At 40.4% G+C, this 24,993-nt stretch overlaps 1 protein-coding gene across 1 annotated transcript in view; it reads right to left on the reverse strand.

Annotated features, from left to right (window-relative positions):
- Window positions 1–24,993, reverse strand: part of LOC126470871 (protein tyrosine phosphatase domain-containing protein 1-like) — a 560,875-nt gene that overhangs the window by 123,253 nt on the left and 412,629 nt on the right. The window contains exon 8 of the mRNA XM_050098887.1: window positions 15,183–15,302. Within this exon, the coding sequence (XP_049954844.1) occupies window positions 15,183–15,302 (120 nt within the window). The remainder of the gene's footprint in view (window positions 1–15,182; window positions 15,303–24,993) is intronic.

Consider the following 24,993-nt stretch of genomic DNA (forward strand, 5'->3'; position numbering starts at 1 on the left):
TATCACAGATGGACCTGGCCCTGTGCACTAAGGTGTTGACTACAGCATTGCATTGCGCAGGGTGGTGGCAGCTATTGGTGTTAAGATAGAGGTCCATGTGTGTTTTCTTTCTATACACTGCATGTCCCAGCATGCCGTCCATGTTTCTTGTGATCAGGATATCCAGAAAGGGTAAGCTTCTGTTATCTTCTATCTCCATTATAAATTTGATATTTCTATGTATGCTGTTGAGGTGTTGATGTTTGTCCCTGCCATGTGGCCAAACTACAAAACTATCATGATCGTACCTATAGAAGGCTTTTGGCTTGTGTTTAGCAGTGTCCAGTGCTAGCTTTTTGAAGTGCTCCATGTACTCGTATAAGTCAGCTATGCCTGGTGCTAGGGGGGAGCCCATAGCTACACCATCTATTTGTTCGTAGAACTTCCCACCACACTTAAAACAGGTGGTGGTTAGAACATGGCGAAAGAGCTTGATGATATCCTACTCAAAGTGTTCTTTGAGTAAAGCCAGGGAGTCTTCTATTGGTACTCATGTGAATAAGGATGTCACATCGAAGCTGACTAGTAGGTCTTCATTTTCCAGCCACATTCCCTGTAGCACTTCCACAAACTCAGCCGAGTTTTTCACATGGTGTGGACCTTAACCCACCAAGGGTTTTAGCATCTGTGATAAATGCTTAGCAATACCATATGTTGGTGAGTTAATAGTGTTTAAAATAGGTCGTAATGGAACACCTTCTTTGTGGGTCTTTGGGAGGCCATAGAGACGTGGTGGTGCCAGTGCCCTCGGGTACAGCTTTCTGATGATATCCTTCTCTAGTCCCGAGTCATGGTGTCAGCAATGTTTACCCTTTACTATTTGTTCATAGTATGAAGGTTTTTCAAGGAAGTACTGCCTTATCATAGCACTTGGTTACTACACAATTGGTGATGAGGATGTGATGGTTTGCATGTGTGCAGTCTTTGAGTGTGGTTTCATTGGGTTTACTCATTATGGATGCCATGCTACTGGCACTCACTGAAGAGCTTACTTTGCTGGAGACCACTTTTTCTGCTTCCATTAATAGACAGGGTACCATTCCACTAGTCTATCCACTCACTTTTCCTTCGTAGAATGATTCAGTCGAGGATTGTGAATCTTACAAAAAAAGACTCAGACAGCATTTTTTGGCTGCCATTGTGACAGACTCAAATTTTTGCAAAGCATTATTGTTCTTGTAGATATCACCTAAGGTGTCTCAATTACTGTGTGAGCTTGCCCCTATACAAACACCAGCAGCTATTACTTTTGATCACATGTGTAGTTTATTGTTCAACTACCATTGCAAATGAATGCATGTCATAGTTGCACAAGTTGAATTCTACTGATGCTGCAAGAAACTAAACCAGTCAATCAGGTCCTATGCAGTTGAACTTAACAGATTTAGCTGTAAGTGTCAATTCATTACTATTGCCCATAATGACTCTTATGTGTACCTTATGGCCTGTGATGCATTTATCTGTTTAGCTCTGGATAAGGAAGTGTGCCAGAAGGTTTTACTCTGTGGAAACCCTCTATTGGCAGAAGTTTTGCAAATAGCACAACGTTTTTTAAAATTTCTTGGGCATTAGGTGATCAAATTGAAGGTGATGTGGCGGTAGTGTCACAAGATGTGTTCACTAGGACAACAGATATTGTACATGAGCAAGCAGCAGTGGGGACAGTGAACATGAAGGCACAGTGCCAAGCAGACCAAGGCCAGACAACACAACCGCGACTGCCACAGCACCAGTGTCATTATTTTCTGTTTCCGTCTTGTCCTTTCTGTTTTCTCCAGCATGAACATTCGGCATGCCCTAAGTGCCAGGCTACTTGTAATTCTTACCCGAAGAAAGGCCACATAGCCTCCATGTGTTGTTTGACAAAGGTTGCTCAGAATATGGGCATAAACGTAAACTGTGTGACTCCAGTGCTTGTGAATTCTCCCAGGCTGTTTATTGAATTAAGTGTTTTCACCAAGTGTTCCAGTTATAGTTCAACACAGGTGCTGCAGTGACATTATTAAATTCCCAAACCTATGTGAGTTTAGGCTCGGTGCCATTACAACAGTCAGCTGGTATTTGTAACAAACAGAACATCATGCTGTTGGAACAATTTATGGCGTCTGCCTCTTACAAGTCAGTGGCTCCTTCCATTACGTCTTTTGTGGCTACTGATGCTGGTGTTGAGAACTTTTTGGCATAGACACATTTCAGGCATTTGGATTTTCTATCATTGATGCAGTTCACCTTATGCCTGACCAGATACTGTATTCTCAATTGGAAACACTGTCTGAGGAGTTTTCAGACTTGTTTTTGGAAGTTATGGGGGTGCTACAAATTTTTCTCCTCATATTTCTTTGAAATCCATGGCTCAGCCTTATTTTTGTCATGAATGTCCTATTCCTGTCACCCTGAAAGATCAGGTGAAAACAGAATTAGACAGACTTCAATCTGTAGGGGTAGTGCAACCTGTTATGGGTATCAAATGGTTGTCTCTGCTAGTTGTAGTTTGGAAGCTGTTGGGGAAACTTCAGCACTACTGTCAATGCACAGTTGATCAAGGAGACATATCCTCTCTCATGCCAGGAGGAACTGTTGTCAAAAATATTGGGTGGTGTGTACTTTTCTAAAATTGATTTTCCTGAAGCGTATTTGTAGGATCCTGCACATGAAGAGTTGTGGCAAGTTCTGGTTTTGAATAATCCTTTTGGTCTCTGACAATATTTGCGTCTTCCCCTGCTACTTTCCAATGATTTTTAGAGCAATTGATTGTGCCTGTCCCTGGTTGCATTAGTTACTGAATGATGTTGTCATGGGCTCCCCCACAGTCGATCGCTTGAAAAATGTGTGCACTTTGTTTTCTGTGTTACAATCTGCAGGCTTATGGTGTAACCTAGCAAAATATCAGTTCTTTCAACCTTGTATTGTTTATTTGGGGTTCTAGATCATGTGAGATGGGGTTTGACCTCTGCCAGACCACATCTCCACAGTTATGTCTATGCCTTGCCCCTCGTCCATGAAGGAGCTCCAGGCCTTCCTAGGGAAGATAAGTTACTACCATTAATTCCAGCTATGGATGGCCGCATTGGCCACCCATTGCATGCCTTGTTACACAAGAATGAACCTTTTTGCTGGAGCCTGGATTGCAAATGTGTTTTCTAAGTGTTGAAATCCAAACTACTCTCGGTGTCTTGTTTAGTTCTCCCCGGACCAGCACATATTTTTGATGACTGACACTTCACAGTACAGCCTTGGTGATGTCCTAGTGCACTGATATGAGGATGGCTCTGAACCACCTGTTGGTTTTGTCTCTAAATCTCTCACTCTGGCCCAACAGCATTACTCTCAGGTGGAAAAAGAGGCTCTTGCCATAGCCTATGCTCTCCTGAAATTTCATATTTTTTTGTATGGCTCTAAGTTTCACCTTATTACTGAACATAAACCCTTGGTTTCCTTGTTTAACCCTGGCACTTCCTTGGATGACAAGGCAGCACACTGCCTACAATGCTGGACACTGTTCTTGTCTTCCTAAAACTATGAAATCCATTTTCGACCTATATATAAACACGTCAATGCAGATGCCTTGTCCTGCATTCCTGTGAGTCCTGGCCCTGATGTTGATCATGAGGAATTGCTTTGCTTCCATCTTGATATTTAATTGCATGCTAGGATCTAGAGTTTTCCAATTATGAACTTGCACAGCTTGCACAGACATGTTTTTTTGGCCAGGGATTGGTGATGAAATTGTCATTTTGTCACAGCTTGTGAGCAGTGTGCCTGACAACAGGCACCTCCTAGGGTGGCCTACTCCACACCAGCCATGGGAATGCACTCATGTAGATTTTGTAGGTCCCTTCCTGAATTCCTATTGGTTGTGCAAACATTTTCTTGGTTTCCTTACATTCTTTGGTGGGTGCTGACATTGACTGACATCACAGTTCATTACACTTTTGTGGGTGTTTTTTATTGTCTTGTACTTTAGTTTCTGATAATGGGCCTCAGTTAGTTTCTCACACCTTTCAATTGCTTTGTTTCCATCATGGCATTCCTCATGTTATGGCTTTGCCATTCCGCCATTAATCAAATGGAAAGGAGGAATAACTAATGCATACATTCAAGTCCCATATGAAAAAGTTTGTTGTGGAATTTTTGCAAGATGATGCCCTTCTCCACTTTCTGAGCATCTATCACCTCATGGATACAGGTGACCAGAGCCCAGCTGAGGTGTTTCATCACTAGCAGCTCACACACTCCTCTACCTTCTGTGGCCTGTGCCACACCTGCTGTGGTCAGGTTTGTCCAGCCATATCATGTTGGAATTGCCGTTGTGGGCACGAGGATTTGGTTGCTGACCCAAATGGATATCAGCCACTGTTCTTCACTGCCAGGGATGCCATCCTCATGATGTCCATATGGCCAATAGGCTGGTGGTGAGCCACTTTGATCAGTTGTACCCCTGCTTGCTGCTAGAGTCTACCAGTTTGTGGATATGACCCCATCACCACAGCCTGCCCCACCACCCTCCACCTCGAGTCTGTTGTCACCTGCTGTGTAGGCACCCCTGTTCCATTGACTGCCTGGCACTGGGCAATGGCCTGTCTCTGGCCTCGGGTTCATTGCCGCAGCCTTCTGTTCCGGTCAGGCCTCCTTCACTGGCCCCCTCACCATCATCGCTTCAGACATCATCACCAGTGGGTCAAGCCCTGTCTACTCTGCACTGGGACCTGCCTGCTGATGGCAGTTCATATATGGCAGTTGCATCCTCCTCCATGCTGCTGTCATTGGCACCACATGGCCCACTGCCCTTGGGCATGTCTGTGTCTTCGCATGTCTCAGCCTTACAATCCAGTGCCTGCCTTGCACATAGTCCTGCCCCTTCCATTGGCACTGGCTGCTGCCACTCTGGATCTGATGACTGTGTCTCTCATTGGGCTACTTGTGTCTCTTCCATTTCCTGGGTGCCTTCTTCACACACGGGAGAGGTGTGCTGTAGTGCATGTGAGTGAGAGGGTGCTGAGTTTAGTGTCACCTTGTGGGTGTACTTAAATCAACTGCCAACAGCATCAGCACAGGCCAGCTTCTAAAGGCTGCCTTTTGGAAGTGTGCACACGGCACAGTCTCCACTGCACCATCTACCGGTGGCTCGCACATGTATATGCGTGGTGCAATGCTGACTCACTCTCACCATGTTTTTTAGTTTGTACAGCTCACATCAATTGTTCTGTGTATCACTAATGTTGCACCTGCTGTATGATTCTTTTGTCTTGTTACATGTAAAGTCACAACAGGCTTATTTCCATTATTGTTCAGAGGTTGTTTTAATTGGATCAGTTTTGTGTATTACCTGGTAACTACACTCACCTCAAGACCAAGACCAAAGTAAATACAACCACTGTATCTTCTCCTGGAGCAAACTGAACAGTTATATGCAGAAGATACAGCTCTGGTAGCAAACACAGAAGATGAGCTGCAGTATCTGATTAACAACTTACCACATGGATGTGAAAAATCTGGTCTTAACAACAGCATCCAAAAGAATAAGATCATGGCACAGGGCACCATCCGCCTCCCATCCATAAACACTGACAGAAATTCTCTCCAGGTAGTTGATGACTTTATCTACTTGGCATCTGCAATATGTAGCAACTTGTCCATGGACACTGAGATTACTAACGGAATAGCAAAAGCACCATCTCCCATGGCTAGATTTAAAAAAAAAAAAAAACACCAGGGTATGGGACAATGGACAACTCACAATAAAAAATAAATTAGAAGTATACAATGCTCATGTTATCACCATACTTCTCTACAGCTGTCAAATACACACAACTCTTGCTAAGCATGAACCTCAAATGAACAGCTTTCATGTCTGCTTTCTTTGGAACAATCTTCAGATCTCTGTGAGAGGTAGAGTACCCAAACAAAGAACTTCAGGAGGGTGTGAAGCCTGTAGGATACCACACCCTCACTTCAAGGATGTCTGCAAGAGAGAGCTGACCAAGGCCAGTATTAATCCAACTTGCTGCAAAAGTACTGTTGATGACTGTGTCAAGTGGCAACTAACTGTGCAAAATGATCAAGCTTGCAGGGGAAGAATACACACAAAAACAAATTAGGAAGAGTCCAAGACACAAAAGGAGGGTGGCTTCTGATCGAAGTCCCTGATGTTTCACGTGCCCAGACTGCAGTAGGGACTGCCACCCTTGAGTGGGACTTTCCAGCCACAGTAGACATTGCAGACACTGTACCAAGTATGCTACTCCATTATCTTTCGAAAATGGATGGATGCTATACATACAGTGATCTATTGTCACAAGCCTTTAAAACTGAATGTGAATGACAGAAGAGAGAGATGAGAATCTCAACATCTATTATACAGTCACATAATTGATAGTTATTGCAAATTAATTTGCTATGAAATGATGTTACAATACCATGCAGAAAGAATTTAAAGATTTAGATTACAATGAAAGAGCAAAAAATTACATAGAGAACTCATTGTTCTGTACATCCAGAAGCATTTTGCACTAAATTTGCAGGCATAGAGCACATGAAGAAATTGGTGGTACAAATAGTAAAACTTCTTAAGTCACCTAGTCAGTTGCAACAGTTTTTGATGGAACTAAATGAAGAATGTGGACACTTTATACATAACTGAGAAGTACATTGGTCAAGTCAAGGAGAATGCCTTGAATGATTTTTGTTTCCACTTTAAAATCTGCTATTGTTGAATTTATAAAGGGAAAAGGAGCCCAGGAATGAAAATTATAACATCTGGAATGGATTGCAGACTTGCATTTTATGTGGAGTTGACTAAACACTGCCCACAGTAATGCATTGTAAAGAGAGAAACAACTTATTTCTAATTCGATGGGGATGCATTTAAAAAGAAAATCGCATTGTAGAAGGGACAAACTCTGATTAATAGAGCCCAGTTCCGTAAGATCCCTGATGTTAAAGCAAATGTGAAGTTTGAATAATTCATTATGACCTTGAATGAATTACATGGATAGTTTTCTAAGCATTTTGAGGACACTGCCAGTCTTACATCTGTTTTCAAGGTGTTTTTGAGACCATTTGTGACTACAGTTGAAAGTGCCCCTGTGCATGTCCAAATGAAACTGATTGCTCAATAGAGTAAATCCTATTTTAAAGACAATTGTGTTAAAACTGTGTGGGCTGTCTTCATTGTTTTCCTCGGGTCCAGTTTCCACATTTCCATAATGAGGTTACAAAAGTGCTATAGTATCTTGGTCAACATGTGCATGTCAAAGACCTTTTCTTGACTTATCAAACTAAATAAGTCACAATTATGTGGCAACCTGGGTACAAAAATCTGTAAAATTGTCTGTTTCTGTCCATATGCCAATAGTTTGTACCATATAAACATCATGTCTTCAGCTCACCAAAAATAATTAAAGAAAACAGAAAACACATTTTGTTTGTGATCTATGTAGCTGAATAATGTGAAATATAAAACCAAGTTGAATTCAGTGTGCACTCCTACTTAAATGTGGCACATTCACAGTTTGCCCCTCCTCAAGCTCAAAAAGTGTGGCAGTGGAGAAAACATGAATCCACGCTGTGTGCTATGGCACTCATGCCAGGGCATGGCTCATGAACTGAATTCTTGGCTGCCTCTGATCTAGCTGGAGGAAATGCTGTGTGGCAGTGGCTCTGCACGATGCTGGGACAGCCACAATAATCAAAGGGTTCAAGGCATAAAAATCTTACTCTACAGCATCCCAGAAATGCTCAATAAGTCTGAGACCAGATGACCTGTGCAGTCAGGAAGTGGCCTTATGCCACTGGAGTGTGCAATGAGACATTATGACACATATCATAAGCAACAGAATTGTGCATTGTGTTTCTGGAAGTTGTAATGGATCTGGGAGATGTGTTATTTTCTACCAGATTTGTCAGTACCAAATCTAATGAGGGAGGTTGTAAATGATTTCATATATTTTTGTCAGAATATTTTTTGTGAATTATAATTTGCCTTATTTTATGCTAATTTGCTTTTATGTTCGAGAGTGACAGCATATTGATTAATATTAGTAGATGTGACGAATAATATCAAAGAGACTGGTTACAAGTGGAAGCTTGTGTGTTGTGTGAAATGTCTTTGATGCTGGAGTCGTCTTTGACCATAGTCAGTCGGCAGTGAACACTCAGTGTGTGACGGTGGAACAATGTACAGGTCCCTGTTATAATAATTTGCAAGTGACCAGCAAAAATGAGTTATTCTACTACTTTTTTATATAAACATCAAGAAGGAAGCACATTCAGAATAATGGTATTTGAAGCACCAAAAATCAGGCAAACGCATTGAACCAGGACATTTATGCAGCTGACAAAACAGCATTATGGAATCATACTTCCACTAGACGACTGAAGCCAACACAAAAAAGTCAAATATCATCTTATAAACATCCATGGAAAAGTGAGTACTGTCATGAAATATGCTAAATTAAAGTATATAAAAAAAGTGAGCATATTTCAAAGTACAAAGTGCATTTAAAAAGTTTGGCAAGTAGACTCACATGTAGATAGCAATGTTTGATAATAAAAAAGGTGGTGTTTTACAGCACCAAATGATGAGCTTATGAGTGCTCATGAATGAAATAAATAGAGACAAGGTTGGTTAACATCTATAATAAATTCTAAAGCTGAACAGCATCAACAAACAAGAATTTAAAATTCAGGGCTGTTATTGGGAAAATCATAAAAGACCATCCATAAAATGCAGATAAAACACAGCCAAATTTCTGTAGATAAAATCAATTATAAAATACCAGTAAAGATGCCAGATTACTGTGGCTGAGTGCTTACTTATAAATGATGGGTGATCAAGCCACTAAGTAATACACTAAAATCTCACACCCAGTATTTTGGCAAGGAGCTCTGACAACACACAAAACCCTAAAACGTGAACAAAACTCATCTCACTGTCATTTAAAATGGAGGGTGGGTCATGTGGAAGATGCAGGTCTGCCCTCAAGTCATCAAATGAAACACACCCAATTCAAATATGCTGTATCAGTACCTGTGTTCCATGTCTTTGTCACACTGGTGGGTCCTCCCACCATAAGAGAAGGTCATGTGTTAAAGGGCTATGTCCCACCTAGAGCTTTGTAAGGGTCACTTCATTCACTTATTCTTGTTAGAAAGAGGTAAGCCACAGCTGCACTGAAGGTTTCACTGACCAAAATTTATTGTTCCTCATTCCCAGACACTGATCATCCCACCAACACATTGGTCTTTCAGGGCACACATGAGATGACTGTCCCAGGAGGACTGAACAGGGAGCAGGAAGTTCAAGGGAGCAAGCCTCCTTGACAGCTGCAGCAGCAAGTCAATTTCCCCAAATTCCTATGTGCCACAAACTTCAGCAGAAAATGAGTTTTTTCTCCTGATTATGCAAGAAACGAAGGGTATTTTATACATCTTGCACCATCCTGTCTGCTGGGTAAATCTGACTATTAGCCAGAAGTGCACTTTAGGAATCAGAGCAGATGAGGAATTTCTTGCTACAATTTCACCTGATCTGCTCCAGTGCCATCAAGACAACAAACAATTCTACATATTAAATGGAAAACTGCTATCTTGAGGACATATTTGGTATTTGAGGAACACAGCAGAACAGTTGATAACGTCCTCCACTTAGATCCATCAGTCTAAACAGTAATGAAAATGAGATTCTGATATAAAATCTCATAGAACTTAGTTTTAAAAATACATTACCTAAAAAAAACTGAAGCACGTAGAAGAGGAGGTGGAAATGAAATGAAACTTTAAGTGTTGAGACTGTGTGTGATATTGTTTCAGTGATTACAAAACTGAGTCGAATTTATAAATAACTTGGCAGTATGAACCCACTTATCAGTATGGCCTGGATGCATGCACTGATCTGGTTGGGAAGGAGATCATAAAGCCATTGTATCTTCTCCTGGAGCAGGCTGGTCCACAATTGTTGTAACTGGTCCTTGATACCCTGAATACCGGCACTGGGACAGAGTTGGCATCCAACTTGGTTCCACACTTGTTCTATTGGAGGCAGATCTGGGGATGTTGCTGGTCACGGGAGTACTTCATCATCACATGCACAATTCAAAGAGGCACTGTCATGCATGGATGAGTATTTTCCTGTTGAAAAATGGAACCATGATACTGTTGTAATAGATGAAACACGTGATGATGCAGGATGACCATGACATACTGGTGTGCCATCAGTGTTCTGTCATTGACTTCCAGCCATAATCTGAAGTCATACTCAACTGCTCCCCACACAGGCTGCCAGGAGTAACTCCACTGTGCCTCTCCAAAACACTGGACGAAAGGGACCTTCCCCAGGTCACCACCATATTTGCTGATGATAGTTATCTAGGATAGTGCAGTGCCATGATTCATCGCTGAACACAATGTGGCACCATCCATCAGCAGTCCATGCCGCTTGGTCATGCCACCAATCAAAACACAGTAATTTGTGTTGTGGTTTTAATGGCAGATTATGCATGGGATGGTAATTTTCTAATCTGGCTACTGGTTATTTCTGACCAACGGTGGAGGATTATACAGAATGTTGCTGGGAGTCCATTACTTGTTCTCAGACGGTAGGTGCAGATGGGAGGGGGTTGTGATGTACTTGGTGTGCAGTAGGGTGATACTCCATTGTGCAGATCCTTGATGATGAGTATGCGTGCCCTCATGTTCACATGCAGTCCAACATGGGGTCACTGTCACACCAGAATGTCCCAGAAAACTGGATACTGCATGCTTCGATCTACCAGCCAAATGGAGACCCACAATTAGGTCACTTCCAAACTCTGTTAGGTGTTGATAACGCTGTCTCACACAAGTATGTGACATCTTCATGTCCTTCACAATGATCACTCAACATCTGACACTGTTCACACCCCTCATATACCCTACCAGTTCTTGTAACAACACCAAACACCAATGCATTCTTGTTGCCATTCTACTTTTTACTGAGAGTTGTAACTCTAATCATTAACATACCCACCAGTGGTGTACATACATCAAGTTACAATGACACCCAACCATATCTTCTGTGTGTTTCACTTGTTTTCTAAGGCAGTGTATAATCTGGTGTACAATTGTTCCTGCACCCCTTCAGTTCAGAAATGAACGTAGGGAAACTTTATTCCATCCCTGGACTTGGAGCTTAGTTTCATGCACCTGTAACATTTCTCCCTTGCATAGGTACCAAACAGCCTCATTGCCTGTGGATAGTCATAGAACTGACATTCCGTCATTGGTCAGGCAATGGAGATGGATGTTGGTGATGCATGCATATGGACACACATGTTTAGAAATACCAAATTATTTCCAACACAATAAGCTGCTACCAGTTGAAAAAATTGAATGTGAAGATTCACGTCATAATGAAATACAGAAACCTATAGAAGTCAAATTTTATTATAAACTGCTGAGAAAGTAGGACAGGCACACAAGTAATGTTGGTGGGAATGCATGGAACAACAGCTATGTGCAGAAAATGTGTCTGTAAATGGTTCAGGTGCTTTTGGGACTGAAATAAATCTATTGAAGACATAACATATTCATATCAGCTGTCAATAATCATAATGACAGATGATACTAAAAAAAATGTACTATATGCTGATACAAAACTTACAAATATCCTTTACACTGATATTTGAGGAAATGAAATGAAAAATGAAATGTACACATGGAATATTTGGCTGGAAATGAAGATGAATAGGCACAGCATTATCATCTTCATTAAAACTGATTTCCTTAAGTGGAATACATACTCCTAATGTGTGGTGCAAAAATTGAGTGGTGCAACTGATTTCCTTAAGTGGTGTGTGGTGCAAAAATTGAGTGGTGCAAAAACTGACAAGCAGAAGATAACATGGATTTGAACTGATGGTGATCTCATTGACACATGTGATTGAGATTTATTTGTTATACAAACCATCAGCAGAGGAGATGAGACCTGGTGTTACCAATTTAGTGTTGAGTAGGGTAGTCAGTCATCACACATGCAATGCACTGTCTGCATTTCACTTGAATGGAAATCCAAATATTAGTGATATAAATGTACAATTTCTTTGAAAGTGAATAAAGTTATTTTGATTACATCTTCTGTTTTCATTGTTTCTTAGCTCCCATTAGAAAATTTTTCATTCACATCTTCTATATGTATTAAGTAACTGCCAAACAACTTGATCTGGACCTACCAGTAGGTCCCTGAATTGTTTGGTACCAAGGCTCAATGACACATGTACCAGCAATATGTAACTTTTTTAGATATTCACGTAAATATGGCCCATGCAAGGATACACTTAGAGTCTTGAACTGTGACTATGGTTGTGAAAGGTATCTATCATCTCATCTTGTATCCTACATCCTGTTACAATGTTGTCAATTTGCACCAACATCTACTACCACTTTTTAGTGCAGTATTTCAGAGTTTCACAAACTCATGGTTAATGCATTTGTATTGAAAGATGGCTTCTCTATATGGCAGTGAGGGAATGATTCTGAAATGTACGGCCACTCACATATTGTGTTCCAGTATTAAACTGATGAGAAATGCGTTGCACTATGCTTGTTCACTTACTGTAGCAATTCTAACTTGCTAAAAACTCAGCCATATCTTACCACATATTATTCGCTGTGTTAGGTGACCCTGTCAGTGACAGATTTTGCTGACTTCAAATTCTCATGTAAGAACTTTTACATTGCAATTCACAAAAAGTTCACTAATGGTGATGCATTTTGTGCCCTATGTCTCTATTATTGATAAAATGTAATTTATTTTATTACCTGAACATGAATTTCTGATGTATTTACAGTCATGTGTCACACACAGCTATTCCAAGCACTGAAAGAACTGAAGTGCAGAGGCTCTCCTTCCTTTCATTGCCTATCAGATTGTTTGATTTTTAGTTGCTTAAGGATAAGGCAAGAGTTTTTATAAGAAATAATTTTTCATGGCTTATGGTAAGAGCCATCATTGTTAACTTTAAAGAAATCTTGAGGGGAAGCCAAAAGTGCAAGCTGACACAGATACACAAACAGCAAAAATGCAAATGCCCTTGTTGTTGGTCACACACAATACATTTGCATCCCTGGATCTACATGACCTGAATGCTGGGCTCACATTGCTGAAAGCAACTGCCTCCTTAAATGAGGAGCCTATGTTTTTCATGTCAAGATGCCCAGGAACACAGTTGTATCAGGTCTACCATAAACACTAAGTGGCTAGTTTCCATCAGAGTAAATTAATTTGAACACCGAGAAAAGGCATGCTGGTGGGATGTCCCCACTCCACTGAAGGAGAAAGATCAACATTCAACCTCATCCCCATGAAGCACTGTACAGGGGACAGTTGTTAATATTATTTACTCCATAAAAGGCAAGGGGCTCGCCTACACGGAGACACCAGAAGATGACAATCATACTTCATATAGTTCCATGGCACACACTGAAATGTGTGAAACAGGACCATCTGCATGACCCTACCTTGGGGGAGGGTAGAGAAGAGAGATCCCAGTCCATGAACCCTTATGTTTTTTTGATAGGAAGTTTGCATTGGCATCAAGCATAGTTTCACTGAATTGTCATTGTCAACATCCAGCCAGTGTCATGCAGGACTTTGCATTTCATGTCTTGCATCTCCTCTGTTAGCACTATACCTCTGTAGCACTTGAAATATGTATAGCCTCTATAAACAATTTAAACACTTTTGTCCAAAATATTCAGTAAAATAAAATACAAGTTCACATTTTTGGAAATCATGATTTTATTATATTTAAGTGTAATCAAAACAGTTCACATTTATTTAAAGATTATGTAATTATTACATATTTTATTAAATGGCACTGAATGTTATTATAGCCAATGGTGACCTGTGCAGATTCGCTACAGCACACTGTAAACATCACACTAAAATTATGCCATTTCTCTTTGACTGTTCGCTGGTATGCAAACAAAATGGATGGAGAAATGTTTTTTAGCATTATCCCTGTGATAAATAGAAACCAATGATGAGTGCTGAAATGATGATCAGTTATACTGTGATCAACTTAGAGGAGGGACACAGCTGCCTGTTTTCAAATGAGCATGCTCACCATGTGTTTGTCATCCCTGCCAGCATCAGTTCTGTATTTTTCTTTGAAAGTGCATGTAAAGCATTGTGCAAGCAACATGGCAAACTCTGTAGATGATCTCCTAAGGAGGACCTTTTACAGTAGTTTTTTTGAGCATAAAGTGAGAGTTAAAGAGTTAGGTAGAGCTACTCTGAATTTAGCTCCAACAAGGGGAAGGCATGGGATAGGGCTCACCGATTTGGCTCAAACTATGTGAGTAGAAGCAGGTAGATGCCCATTTCATGCACCTACAGTATTTCACTGGAATGGGCTGCAGGAAAATGCTCTTAAGAGATTAATGAGTAGAGTAGGAGAGATTTTTGAGCTATACTTGATTTGTCAGGACCATGGAATAGTGGTCAAGTGTGGTGACTGGCAATTCATCAGCTTGGTTTAAGTTGTCACAGCTAACATCTTTTTTCTTTTTCTTAAATATATATTAGATGTATTGTTTAACTATTAACTACAAAATTTAAGTAGATTTTAACAGTTCAATTTATATTTGTAAAATTAATATATTCAGTTTTGTTATGACTACTACCATTCTAAATCAGAAGGCTATAGGTGGTGGTAAAAAAAGCAGATATACGTGGAACTCTTGTATGAAAGTGTATGAAAAGATTTGAATCTGCAAGTGTGATGTTCTCATGTACTTTTTCTTCCATGTTTGTTATTTAGGAACACTGATGTGTCAGGTACAGGGGGAGTGGAAAATCTAGGCGATATTAATGCATTAATTAAAACACTGTAGCAGAAATCATAAACATATATAAAAAACGTACTCGATCTTCATTAGGTAAAACTAATATCACAACAATATTAAGTCACACCTATCATAATGACACAGTGAAAGATAATCTATTTATTTTTGTCATATTGTAGCATATTGGTAAAATTTTGCACGAGTCACCACTGATTGTAGCAGCTGTTTGAATGATAATGTGAACACTGCTTTCAGTAATTTGTAACATAATATCTATTCATCACCTTCAAATCTATTTTGAAAATAAATGTACAACTTACCGGTGCATCTTGAAGAACTAGGTGATATGTCAATTGAAACATGTTGTGATGTTTCACCTTCAGAACTATGATTTCCATCCATTTCTGTGCACAAACTTCTTGTAGAAGCAGATGAGTGAACTATAATCAATATCTGATTTTTAGAACAACAAAAACAGCGAGGAACATCCAATACTCATCTGTATAAGTTATTAACTTTAAACAATTCTATTACATTAGAATCTTGCTTATTTATTCTTTCTTGTGAACAAAGTAACAATAATAACGCAAAAATAAAGTTTATCTTAAGAAAATAAATCCCAAACCTATAAATTTAATGTTACAGGTGGTAGAACCATGTGTTCATAGGTTAATGAGCTACCCATTAGGTCTATTCATACAAAACTGATAAAATGACTGTTCTGTTTAAACTCCATAAAGACAGAACTTTCTAAAAATGCACAACAATTCAAGAGACAGTAAATGCAAAATCACACATTGTTCACTGTCCCCATTTCAATGCATCTACTAGACACAGCCAACAATGGTGGAGAGGAATGAGTTAAATAGTGCTTCAGATATCACATCTGTTCAGAGGCATCTAATGGTACAAAATATTATTAGCAGCATGCAGCTGGATCCTTGGTATTTTTAATTCAAGTATTATTGATTTTCTCACTGAAATCAGTCATATGTACACAATACTTGTGAAAATCAATGGCAGTTATGCTGACTCACAGTTTCTATTACAATAACGCCAACCATCAGTCTTCTTTGTACTAATTCTGGTTACCAATGTAAACAAGTTATTAAATCAAAAATGTATGATGCTGCATTTTGCAGTCACCTAGTTATATGCTGACTTTGAGAATGTAGTATGGCGTGAAGACCCCACATGTTGCAATCACACCTCTAAATGTCATAACATGAAATCAAAGAGAACCATCATAAGTTCCTAAGGCATCTTAATTTGTACAGTAAACCATCAAACACAAACAGTGGTTACTGAAATCATCACAAACAAATTATCTATGAAAAATATTCCAGAGATGTTCAAAAGGCAACATGTGAGGTAAATGTGAAATCCAAGGAATCTGTAGTAATTGTAGTGCTTTAAAAAAGGATTGACATTTCACACCACATGTGAGTGGTTCCTGGAATTGCCTAAATGTTTGGAATTAGTTTGTGTTCTACAACTTCCTGGTGAAGCACTTGCTGGCCAGATTGCCCTGAATATGTTGATTGCTTTTTGCAGAAAATGGCAACTGAAAACATAAAAGTTGCCATTCACAATGCATGCCATGAGTTGGCAGCCACCATAGCAATGTGTGAGAGGTTTGTAGTCACAATTACAGAATTAATTTAATTGAAGTGGAAGTCCTTTGAGAACATCGTATTTGCTACTCGGAATGCTTGCGATGGTAGCCAGATGTCCTTTTTTTTTATTTCTGGACAACTGATCCTGATGTTAATGGCATTAAAAAGAGGACATCCTCAGGTTCACAATTGCTGCAGGGCTGCAGCATTCGGACAGTACTGTGACTTAAGCTGTACAATCTGTATGGGCACAACAGGTAGTATTCTGTGCTGTGACCACAATGTATGCACCTTTCTTGAAAATAGCGCTAAAGAGTTACATCCATTTCAACAAAGAAGTAGCATTCACATTACAGCAATGTTCATGATTCAACATACATCACACAGTACCACCAATGAAACTATTTCCATTCAATAGAACTTCTTTGCTGCTTGAGTGCCAGTCATGGTCGTGCGTTGGTTAGGAGAAGGCCAGTTGAAGGCCTGCAACCAACCACTCTGTGCACTAGGCACACAGAACGTACACCTGTGGTGCACTCTCGTGGTTAATCCGAGCACCCGGACTATAAATTTGTGAGTCAGTCTCGTGATTCGACCTGTTGTGCTGTCATTCAAATGGTTCAAATGGCTCTAAGCACTAGGGGACTTAACATCTGAGGTCATCAGTCCTCTAGACTTAGAACTAATTAAACCTAACTAACTTAAGGACATCATACACATCCATGCCCGAGGCAGGATTCAAACCTGCGTCTGTAGCAGCAGCGCGGTTCCGGACTGAAGCGCCTAGAACCGCTCGGCCACAGAGGCCGGCTTGCTGTCATTTATTAACAGCACTCCACGTCGTGTTTTCCAACAGATTACGCTCGCCCAGATACCGCTGTTGTAACCCAACGTGCGCTACACAGTGTCGACAAGTTGTCTTGGGCTGCTCGATCTCCAGATCTGTCTCCAGTCGAGCACATATGGGACATCATTGGACGATAAATCCAGCGTCGTCATTGACCACCCAAGTGAAACAGGCATGGAACTTTATCCCACATGCTGATATCCAGTACGACGCAATGCATGCGCGTTTGCAAGACTGCAGTCAACATTCTGGCGACTACAGCAGTTTTTGATGCACCAGCATTTCACTTTTGCAATGGCTTATATCGCGTTGACATTAACCTGTGATCTTGCAATGGTAATCTCTTGGATATGTTACCTAGGCAAATGTATTCCCGAAATTTCATCACTCTACATTAATTATTTTTTGGTGTTGCGATTTTTTCCCTTTACTATATTTGACACGTTGCAGTCGGTACAGTTTCTTTCTTGTTTCACATTCTCACCGTAACTGCTTCTTCTTTCACATTATTGGAGGCTGGAATCGAACTTGCTCTGCAGTGATTCATTTTTTTAAATTATTTTCGCGACTGTTGAGTCCTATTTTTCGGCCACAGACGAAAATTGTCTTCCACGGTTTCCTTTGGGATTTTGTTATTCGCAGCATATGAAATTTGATTACAAAACGCGAAAATCGCTGCTATCTTGTCTTTTCATATGTGTTGTTGCGTATTAGAGGTGCTGTCAATGCAAGCATTCATAAGGAAAACTGTTTTCAAGCACACTCTAAGGGGGGGAAAAAAACGAAAAGCGAAGCTCCACGAAAGAATTATCCGAATGGGCTGGAAATCGGTATTGTGGTGTACAAGTACATACAAATAAATGATTATAATTTCAGAAAAAACTGGATGATTTATTCAAGACGAAGAGCTTCACAAACTGAGCAAATCAGTAACACTGTGGTCCACCTCTGGCCGTTATGCAAGCAGTTACTCGGCTTGCCATTGATTGATACAGTTGTTAGATGTTTTCCTGAGGAATATCGTACTAAATTCTGTCCAAATGGCGAGTCAGATTTTAAAACCTCGAGCTCGTTGGAAAGCCCCGTCCATAATGCTCCAAAAGTTCTCAATTGGGGGCAGATCCAGCGACCCTGCTGGCAAAGGTAGGGTTTGGCAAGCACGAAGACACGCAGTAGAAACTCTCGCTGTCTGCGGTGTGGCATTATCTTCCTGACATGTAATCACAGGATGGCCTGCCATGAAGGGTAACAAAGTAAGGTGCAGAATGTCGTCGACGTACCTCTGTGCTTTAAGGGCGCGGCAGACAACAACAAAGGGGTCCTGCTATTAAAAGAAATGTTACCCCATACCAACACTCCTCGTTGCCTGACCCTATAGAGAGCGATAGTCAGGTTGGTATCGTACAGCTGTCTGGGGCATCTCCAGACACATCTTCGCCACTCATCGTGGCTCAATTCGAAGCAAGGCTCATCACTGAAAACAGTTATACCCCAGTTATTCAGATTCCAGGACGTGTCTGGAGATGCCCTAAAGGCCTAAGCAGTGGTAGGATACCATCCTGGCGTCCGCCATACGGCCAGACAACCAGGAATGATGTTGTAGGATGCCATTTATTTTCATAGCAGGATTTCTTTGGTTGTCATCAGCAGCACCCTTGCAGCACAGCCGAACGTCGACGATATTTTACGCTCCGTTTTGTTGCCCTTCGTGATAAGCCATTCTGGGCAGGGCAAAGCACGTCCGCACTTGGCAAGAGTTTCTACTGCGTGTCCTCGTGCTTGCCAAACCCTACCTTGGCCACCAAGGTCACCAGGTCTCTCCCTAATTGAGAACGTCTGGAGTATTATGGGCAGGGCCTCCAACCATCTCGGAATTTTAACGATCTAACTCGCCAGTTTGACATAATCCGGCACGATATCCCTCACGAGGACATCCAATAATTGTCTGAATGGCAAGCCGAATAACTGCTTGCATAGTGGCCAGAGGTGGGCCAACGCAGTATTGACTTGCTCAATTTGTGAAGGACTTTGTCTTGAATAAATTATCCAATTTTTCTGAAACTGTAATCATTTATTTGTATATACGTGCATATCGTATCTATTGAATGGCAAGCCGAATAACTGCTTGCATAGTGGCCAGAGGTGGGCCAACGCAGTATTGACTTGCTCAATTTGTGAAGGACTTTGTCTTGAATAAATTATCCAATTTTTCTGAAACTGTAATCATTTATTTGTATATACGTGCATATCGTATCTACCGATTTCCGTCCCATTCGGTTAATTCATTCGTGGGTTTTTTCTTAATGTATGTTATTTACTCACTAAAATAATTTTCACTGCTCTTTATTTGTGGTGTTCGAGGTGCAGTCGGTGATCTGAATATTATTCGTAGCTATGCCCTAGACCCAAATTATAGTTACAGAAATGTGAATAAAACTCGTTGGCCTATACTAGTGATTTCTGGCCCTCATCAATGTAGTGGCAGCCGGCAACAATACGTCTTCGAAATGCGAACTGCCTTGGAGCCAGCCAGCTCAAGGAACACATCGGCTGGGCAAACGTAGCCGGACTGTCGCTAGTTTAATGGAGAGTTAGTGGCATTGTAAAATACATTTGGCAGTTATGTGACCGTCGATTTACTTCCTGGAATGTCTCAGAATTATCCTCATAAAGTTACTCGATATTTTCTTGTGATTTAGATTAAATATTCTGAATTATTCTCTCGTAAGGGATGACATGGAGGTATCAAATACATGGTTTTCAGTCCAGAAAGCTCCTAACCACAGAAACTACAGCTTATGTCTTCACGTACACTGCTAATTCTCTAATTCTCTGTTTCTCCCTGTAGCGGAAGCGTGCGTTACTTTTGGTTCTAATACCGCTGGAGACAAGGTTTTTACCTGTTACGCGAAAGAGCCACTAGCAGGCAGATGGAAAATCAGTAAAGAACTCCTGAGACAACTTCTACCCCATCGTCTTGTCACTGCCTTCGATCTGTGCCCTGTAGATCTAAACGTGAAAAATTTGCTGAATTGCACACTTGTTAGTGTCTGTTTTTCTGCCTTTATCAATTGAACTGATTTAATAATTGTGACACAGAATGATCTGTTAACTGGATTTTGTTGTTTATCTATCCTCCCTTGAGATCAAAGACAATTTGCCTGATAAATTAACCGCAATGTCCTCAGAGAATGTTCGTCGTCGCAGATCAGAGATAGAAAAGATTAACATGATTTTAATAAGCTGCAGGAGCATCCAAGTGAAAGACCTAGAATTAGTATGGCTTACTGAAGGTTATACTGCACAGATAGCGTTGAGAACAGGAACCTGGTCGAAACCGAACGTTAATGACAACGAAATCATGAGTTCAGAAAAGTCGTATGGGTAGGTTGGTCTCCAATGGCGGCGGCGTGCTTATTGCAATAAAGAATTCGATAAAATCTAGCGAGGTTATCACGGATTTCGAGTTTGAATTAATGTGGGTGTAAGTAAACATTAAAGATCGGTCAAAATGGTAATTGGGCGCTTTTATAGATCTCCTGGGTCAGGAGCTCTAGTGGTAGAGCTCTTCAGACAAAAATTACGAAATATTGTTAATAATTTTCCTGATTATGCCGTTGTAATAGGGGGGTGACTTCAGCTTGCCAGGTATAGATTGGGAGTGTCATGCTATCAAAACAGGTGCCAGAGACAGGGTTTCGTGTGACATTGTTCTTGATGTCTTGCCCGAAAATTACTTTGAGCAGACAGTTGGAGAAACAACTCGTGAGGGTAACGTCTTAGACCTTCTGGCAACAAACAGACCTGAACTTATCGAATAAGTTAACGTAGAAGGAGGTATCAGTGAGCATAAGGCTGTGATAGTATCTATGACCACAGGTCTTACATAGAATGTTAACAGGGGACAGATTTCAGAGTATCTGAGCAGTCAGCATCAAATATTCGGTGATGAGGACGAAGATGTGGAGAACAAATTGCAAAAATTTCAAAGTCATCGTGCAAAATGCCCTAGACAAGTATGTTCCGAGTAAGGTCTTAAGGGACGGGAAAGACCCACCATGGTTTAACAGCCGTGTTAGAAAACTGCTACGCAAACAAAGAGTTCATCTCAGATTCAAGAGACGTAAAAACCTAGCTGACAAACAAAAGCTGAACGAAGCGAAAATGGGCGTAAGAAGAGCAATGAGAGAAGCGTTCAATGACTCTGGAAGTAAAACTTTGTCAACCGATCTAAGTAAGAAACGTAAGATGTTTTGGTCGTGTGTAAAATCAGTGAGCGGGTAAGAATCATCTATTAATTCACTCAGTGTCCATATTGGCCCCGAAATGGAAAATAAAATAGAAGACCGAAATACTGAATTCGGCATTCCGAAACAGCGGAAGATCGGTCCTTGCTTTCAATCGTTGTATGAACGTCGAAATGGTAGATACTGAGATAACCGATCACGGACTAGAAAAACAAATACAATCGCTTGCTAGTGGAAAGGTGTCAGGACCAGAAGAGACACCCATAAGATTCTACAAAGGTTATGAGAAATAACTTGCTCCCCTTCTGGCAGTAATTTATCGTAGATCGGGTGAGCAACGAAGGGTATTTAGCGATTGGAAGAAAGGGAAGGTTATTCCCGTTTTTAACAAAGGCCGTAGGACAGATGCACACAATTATAGACCCACCCACATTGTTGATGTCAATCTCTTGTAGAATTATGGAACATGTTATGTGCTCAATAATTATGACATACTTCTCGCGTAATGACTAAGAGGAGAAAATTTGAGAAATTAGAGCCAATACAGAGACTAACCGACAATCAATTTTCCCACGTGCTATTCGCGAGGGAACAGGGTTGGAGGGCTCAATTAGTGGTACAAAAAGTATCCTCTGCCACAAAACATTAGGTGGCTTTCGGAGTATGATGTAGATGTAGATGAGACTGCTAGATTTGCATACTTTCGTGTTAATCCTCTAACGCTGCTTCAGTATGACTGTAGACTGAAAGTAGAGACAGACCACATGGAACCCGAAAGTGCATATTACTCTGCTAATTTCGTGACAATTGGGGATACTTTGTTTCATTAAAAAAGACTTTTTCACTAGATTACCATGATAAGTTGCAATTAATTTTCATTGGTACGGTACATACTACATAGCGTTTTTCCGTTAGTTTATTGAACACAGCAGAAAAACATAAGAAATAAATAAATCAGCAGAAAAATAGTCTCACACAGTGTCTAAAACTGTCTGACAGTGTTCAGATAGTTTTTCGACACCACACCTATAGACAGTGTGTTGAGAGTAGGTCGTGTCCTTGCATGGTGTGCTGTATTAAGAGGCAGTAAAGCTGTGCAGTTCAGCATAACGATGAGGCGAGGGGTCTGGCGAATTGTGTAACTGACTGTACAATGGACAATATGTCGAAAGAAGGGCTGAATGATCCTTACAAAATATAGGAAAACTTGTGCAGTTTGAATGCAATTCACATGAAAATATCGTTGTAAAAATCATATCACATCAGCTTTTAAATCTTCCCTGATATAGTGATAACTGTTGGAGCAATCACAATTGTCCATGATAATCAAGATGGTCCAGTCCGTATGGTAAAACATTGGATAATCCTGTCTGAGGGATGGTGCCATGGGCATTTGCAGAAATTTACCCAAGAGGGGGCACGATTCCAAAATAGCAATTTTTTGTATTACTACATAGTTGAGATTCAGGTCTTTAATGTTTGTTAGTTTTCCTACCAACAGTTTTTTGAATGTAGATTATTGGAACTGCTATACCTTAAAGGTAGGCATACTTCATTAATATGTCCAAAGTACATCTTTTGAAATTATTAATAGACGAATGTGCTCAAAATTCAACCGCATTTTGTTTTTGATTTAAAAAAAATAGAAAATGGTAAAAAATCATGTTTTCAAAGCATTACTTTATAATGTTATGCACCATTTGCATTTACTCTTAGAAAATTCAATGAAAAGTTCTTATTAAAAATTATTTTCAAATGCGTTACACTTAGTGGGTTTGAAAAATAGTTGCCAAAATCAGATCCTTTACAAAACTAATCTAAATACTACTAAATAAAATTAGAAAAAGTATTAAATAAAAAATCTAATTTTGTAGTGGGTATAAAATATTTCACAAGGTTATCTAATTTCTCTGTGTTTGCATTGCTGAACCAAAGTTTCCTCTTACAGAATGTTCCTGTAGACTTTATTTCTGACAGTTTGGTTTCGTGTCGTTTAAGAAAACCAACTTCTCCCCAGCAATTTCGCCTTTGAAAGGGCGTTCAATGTTATATCTCTCTGCCAGTTGTACAGCCCTTCTCTACAAGTCATTACGAGTCAACCCAAAGAAAGAATATTCCACAGCAAGACAATACTAAATCAGTTCTTCTTCAAGATCTTAACCCAAAATTGTAGGTCTGCCTCTTCTTGTTTTTGCTACTTTCTCAGGTGTAGTGTATTTAATGTTGGACAACATCATAAGTGATTTTGGAAGATTAAACTATTTACTGGGATTCTTCTACCCTATCTTCCTTTAAGGAACTGTATCAATACATCACTTCCTTTGATCAACCTTCCCCATTATCCTCTTAGACTCTGCAAGAGAATTCCACGAGAATAAGAGTGTGTACAAACACAGGCGGACTTTAAACATGAAAAAGCAAGGGATACAGTTTAAGCAACTGACGGGGGTCCAGTTCACGTGACTAAAGTCCACATTTTGTTAACAGAATAAATTTTTAACCAACCATCTTGATGCAATGGTTTGATCATAAACATTAATCATAAACCTCGTAATTCCAAAAAAAACATACAGGTCTAGAGGCTTACCTGCCATATTCTAGGAGAAATAAAGACAATTTTAGCACAATGTAAAAGTTTTTTCGATTGTCAAGATGTTGTGGCCGCCCACTTCAGAAATCGTAACGCCTGCTGCATCGGCATCCCACTTCACATCCAACCAACACGGGATGCCCGCATCACAGGGCGTATGTTCATCAGGAAAACCTACGTCGTCCGTGTTGTCCACACAAATATTTACCGGCGGCCACAACACAACACAACACCAGGTCTTCACCAACGGCCACCAGGGACCGCTACCTGTTCGCGAAGCCTGCAGAACAGCTTCATCAGAGGTCGCAGCAAGCTCAGGAACTACTTTGATACGACAGGCACGTGATCGCAAATAGTTTCGACAGATACATCCGCCAAACGGGCTTTATAAGGCGGCGTACTGTCAGCAAAGTGCAGCTCGACACACCGCTTGGGAGTATACCGAGCTGCCATCCTGGCAGCCACGGCCAGACGCCTCTTCTAGCTGGTCAGTCTCTTACAGATGGACTTGGTATAGTCGATGAACATCTTGATTTTGTAGAATTGTTTGATTGTGATCTCTTCCCGGGAGAGTCGGGTCTTTTGTATTATTATTTGTTGTTGTATAATTGTGACGATCCGCAGTAGGGATCGAGTCTGTTGTCTTTTGGGAGATTGTATAATTTTTGGTGAGTGCAATAAATTGTTTTCGGACTTGTGTTTTCTGAATTTCTATTCTGCTAGCGCAGATACCTCACAAGACATGTAATGTCGAACTGACCAGTGACAAGTCAAGTGGGTGACTTGTACACCCCACTACACAGTGGTCAAAGCCTAACTACGTTTTACATT

Source organism: Schistocerca serialis, chromosome 3 (assembly GCF_023864345.2).
Source record: "Schistocerca serialis cubense isolate TAMUIC-IGC-003099 chromosome 3, iqSchSeri2.2, whole genome shotgun sequence".
Classification (NCBI taxonomy): domain Eukaryota; kingdom Metazoa; phylum Arthropoda; class Insecta; order Orthoptera; family Acrididae; genus Schistocerca; species Schistocerca serialis.